The sequence below is a fragment of the Sardina pilchardus genome, chromosome 13, assembly GCF_963854185.1.
Source record: "Sardina pilchardus chromosome 13, fSarPil1.1, whole genome shotgun sequence".
NCBI classification, from domain to species: Eukaryota; Metazoa; Chordata; class Actinopteri; order Clupeiformes; family Clupeidae; genus Sardina; species Sardina pilchardus.
The window spans coordinates 21,705,676-21,710,697 of NC_085006.1; the positions used below are offsets into that span (position 1 = coordinate 21,705,676).

At 41.3% G+C, this 5,022-nt stretch overlaps 1 protein-coding gene across 1 annotated transcript; it reads right to left on the bottom strand.

Moving 5' to 3' along the window:
* Positions 1 to 689: 689 nt before the first annotated feature.
* Positions 690 to 1,328, bottom strand: LOC134099173 (olfactory receptor 2K2-like). The gene has a single exon (XM_062551964.1). It carries the CDS (start codon positions 1,326 to 1,328, stop codon positions 690 to 692), a length of 639 nt encoding a protein of 212 aa, XP_062407948.1.
* Positions 1,329 to 5,022: the final 3,694 nt, after the last annotated feature.

The following is a 5,022-nucleotide window of genomic DNA, read 5'->3' on the forward strand; positions in this document are numbered from 1 at the left end:
TGACTAAAAACTCAATGAATTGTCTTTAGATGTGAGACTGTAGTCTTTCAAAAATCTTTTCCAAATCTTTGCAAAGTCTGGCAATGTAAGGTAGGCTTTAAACGCGATAAAAACTGTCTCCACCGACCGATATCACCTCGGCAAAGTTGGAAGTGAGGTCCTATGTCCAAAATTCTGAACTATTCCTTCAAGACTTCATCTGCTGGGGTAAAACTCGAATTCAATACTTCCGGCTGTTTAAGCTGTGCTTAACTAGGAATCAGCTGATCCTGTGTGAGTTGTTACACAGCAATCACATTCACTCTTGTGCACAGCTGCGTGTTAAACTCCAAAAACCTCTGTTTTGAGGAGTACGGTTTTAAAGCGCAGCACAGCTAACTGACAGAGCAATTGGCCGTGTGTGTTTATTTTGTGAACAAAATGAGTTGACATCAAAATGTTTATTTTAAAACATTTCTTTACAACATACAGTTTCTGAAAACATGCACATGCCAAAGGAGTTATTATTTATTTTTCAATAATGATAAAGACAGCCATGTAATATTTCTCAACAGACAGATATTAAGGAAAATGAACAGGGCCTCAGGTCCCTATGGCAGACCATTGTTGCACTGTGTAACAATATCTGGATTTCAGGATTCAAACTCAGATATACTGCTAACGCCATGGTTAACACCATTAGAGGTTAGTTATGCCTGGACTATAAATCGCTTAGTAGTAGAAATCGCCTTTCTTTTCATTTTAAGGAGGGCTGTTCTAATGTCTTTGTTTTTAATGCCATATATCAATGGATGCACTAAAGGGGGTATAAGAATATAGTTGGTAGACAGAAAGAAGACTCTGATCACGGCGACCTTTGCTGGTACATGAGGATTAACGCGATTAAAAATTATGGAAAACAAAGCAGCAAACAAAACAGTGGAAAAGAAAGTTAAATGCGGGGTACAAGTGGCAAATGTTTTCTTTCTGGCTTCTGCTGAAAGCTTCAGGACTAACAATATTATTTTCAAATAAGACAGTATGAAAAGAAACACAGGAACTACGACAAAACAAATAACCCCACATAAAGTAAAGGTGTTTGCTACCTGACTATAATAGTTGTCACAGGAAAGATCTGAAACTGACAAGTTATCACAGAAAATTCTATCTAATGTGTACCTGCACAAAGGTATCTGCATGAAGAGATATGTCTCAAATAGTGCAAAACTACAGGGCAATAGGTTGCCAATAAACACAAGTAGTCGAATCATGTAAGGGTTCATAATGATATGGTACTGCAGAGGTTTGAAGATACACACATATCTGTCATAAGACATTACAGTTAGCATTGAATAGTTGCAACCTGCATAACATCGTATGAGAAACATCTGGACAATACATCCTGCGTATGAGCTTGTATTGTCATAAGTCAAGAGGATATTTATGACCTTTGGCCAAACAGCTGAACTACAAATTAGGCCATTCAGAAGTAAACTGAAGAGAAATATATACATTGGCTTATGGAGGGAACTGTCAAGACAAATTAACAACAACATAATTACATTTGCTATGATAGAGGCAAGGTAGAGAGTGAAGACAAGCGTGAATAATATATTTTTAGATAGGCCCATATTATCATAAGGTGTAAAAATGAAGATGACGCTGAATGAAGATACATTCATCTCTTAGGTTAAAACAAAGACTTACATTACACATCCCTTGTTGGATAAATAAACAGCAGCACAACATCATTACTGATTGTGATTATCATTTCCTTGCTGTCCTCCTTTCATTGCTTGGCCTGCTTCCATTTTAAAGGGTTTACAGATTGACAGAAACCATAGCAACTGAAGGAGGAGGGACCTCAAGGCCTGAACACAGGTTGTTATACAGTATCAATTAATTTACAGAATAACAAAATAGTCTAAAACAAGACTGAACCATATAGGGGGGAAATATAAAGGCTATCACGATAATACAGTATCATGATAATCTTGCAAACCATGAACCATGGATTTGTTTAGTTTATAATAGGCTTATAACTTAAACAAACACAACAGCGCGTTGCTTGATGTCATTGTTATTGTTCTTTTGCACATGCAGGTCAGTTCGAAACCGCAAACAGTTTACACTGGAATCTGATATAGGCCACATTTTTAAATATAATGTGAACAGCAAAACAAAAAGTTGGATCTGAGCAAATTTTAAATTGAGCATTAAGACTTGTGTGAACGAGGTCTTAGTTTTGGTAACCATAAGATCCATCCCTTCTTCTCTGAGAAAATTGCCTGATCCCTAGCCCTGCCCATCAAATGCAAACAAGCGCATCAGCTTATGTTGCGTTCGAATGCATATGGGACATGGGACTTATACCTCCAACTAAGAAAAGTGCACTGGAATGCCTGTTGAAGTGGAACCTCCTACCGGCGAAGTCGGGGGAGCTGGACCTACCCCAACCTCACCCAATTAAATCGGAGGTTAATGGCGGCACCCATGGAGTCAGACATCATGAGAGATAAAAACTTCAGCGAATCGGCTATAAACGTGACTTCTCTACGTGTAGTGTTGTTTTAAACAGTGCAATTTTAATACAACTTGTTTTTTTCATATTATAGCGTGAAATGTTATTATTATTACCTGTTAGAGTGAAAAATATATGGGTAAAAGTATACCCAGTTACCCTACATAGCGATATGCAGCGTTTTTACAGCTCCAGAACAGTTGGTGAATATGTTAATAGATCGCTATCTGCCAACTTACCAAGTAGGCTACCCAGTGCGTCCATGCTTTCTGTTTACATTCCACTTCAATTACCTGGAACGCTTTGAAGTAGGAGCTACACTTCAGGTAGGATAAGTCCAACATCCCATTGCACTCGAACGCAGCATTAGCCCCAATTGCACAAACTCAGACAAGCGTCCACCTTCAAACTTTTTGATTGTTAGCATAGTTAGCTTATTGCTGCTAATGCCCAAGTAATATCACATGGCACTGGGGGTGCCTCTCATGTAAAGTTAATACGTCCTCCCTCGCTCCTCGGGCCTCGATCCTCACTGATCTACATAAAGAAAGATAGACGAAGGGATAGACTATCGCTGTTGCCGCCCCATCATTCTTTATGCAGATCAGTGAGGATCGAGGCCCGAGGAGTGAGGGAGGACGTATAAACTTTACATGAGAGGCACCTTAAAGGCCTATTCGGACGGGATTAGTTTTATGGGGTGACATCAGGTAAAGTAATAATTACCAGGTAATGTAGTCCCGTCCGGACGCGCCATGTCAGTAAACATAACGGAGTATGTCGGTGACATTTACAGACACTTTTACCTTCCGTAAAACGGTCCGGAGAAATTACCTTGGGTAATATTAATCCCGTGCGAACGCGACCCTCTGTAAAGATGTCTGTAATATTTCGTCACATCCTGATTTGAAAACAATTCCACCATAGTCTGAATGAAAACATAACATGCTGTGCAGCTTCTAATAGGACGTTAGCTAGTTTGCCTAATAGCTTGATATTGTTAGCCATTTAAAACTACTTATGGCATAACATAAAGCTAACGTTTGCTAGTTTAACCAATTTGTGTAGTCTTTCAAATCTGAAAATGCCGCACGTACCTGACGCAAAGTATCACGTGCACGGCGACGAAGATGTGACGGCAGAACGTAAACTTAAGTTACTCCTCCCATGTCAAGTAAAATGACAGAGATGTCTAGTCCCGTCCGAATTGGACATTTATATTACAGAGGTCATATGATAAACCTGCATTACTCTACGTCCCCCCATAAAACTAATCCCGTCCGAATAGGCCTTTAGACACCCAAAAACCATTCATCATCAGCACACATGTCGTGTATGCATGTTGCAGGTACAGCTCATATTATGCATGTTTATGTGTACTTCCTTATTGTGTTGCATGTTGAGCGTTTGCAGCGCTATTGTAGTAATTGGACTTTTATGGGGGCTGCATGTATTGGACTGATTGACTTCAGTAGAGGACTAATGGGGTGATTGAATGGACAATTATTATGTGCACCTGTGGGGAGCGAGATGTTCGTTGTCATTGGTTGATTAAGCACTTCTTTCACCTGGCTCGGTGCTTTTATGGGAGCGCGAGGTAACCAGGAGGCAGGAGACCCGGAGAGGGAGACGCGACTGCAGGAGTCCGGCGGCAGAGCGCCCACCACCAACGCCAGCTAAGTACCCTGTTAAGGGAAGTTATATTTCTGCTCTCTTACTTGCTTTGTGTTAGTAAGTGAGGGGCGAAGTGGCGGGGTGGCTGATTCATGTTCATTGTTAATTTCAGCTCGGGACTACGGGGATAACAACGCGACTGGAGCGAGCAGTGAAACTGTCAACAACTAACTTCCCCGGCGGAGGCAACGTCAACTGCGGTGTCTGAGAGGTCTGTTCCAGGGATTCGGATCCGCTCTGGTTTGGACTTTTCGTGGACTATACAGCGCGACAACGGAGCAGTCATACTACCGGCCGGTCTTGCAGCCAGTGGATTATTTCTTCTTTTAATTCTGGTCGGCTTGCGTGAAGCCGACCAGTGGACTCACTTCCGTGTTGCGTGTTGTACTGTCTGGGTGAAACGTCGGCCCATCTGAAAACTCAGCGAATGGACAAGGAGTGTCACCGGTGAGCCGAACCAAATGTAATGTGTGCAGTAATCTGACGATGGTGTGTGTGGGTTGAATTATGAATTGCTGTGCTTTTCTTTTCAATATTTGAACTGTCAGTGGGTGATTTGCTGTGGGTAATGTTTGCCTATTGGATTTGTAATTTATTCACCTAAATATTCTATTTACTCGCTATTTGTTAATTTGGTTCTGCTTGTGAGTGGGGGTGCTTGTGCATGCGACTGTGCTTTTGTAGCTGGGCTGTTGTGATCCCTGTGTCAATTTTTAGTCATTGTATTTAATAAAAAGACTTAACTGTTTATGAGCCTCATGTGTTTGTGAGTCTGGGGGATTACTGTTACCTGCAATTGTTAAAGGGCCGTGACATCTTTCTTGGCGTAGTCGAGCAGGGTCCCTCAC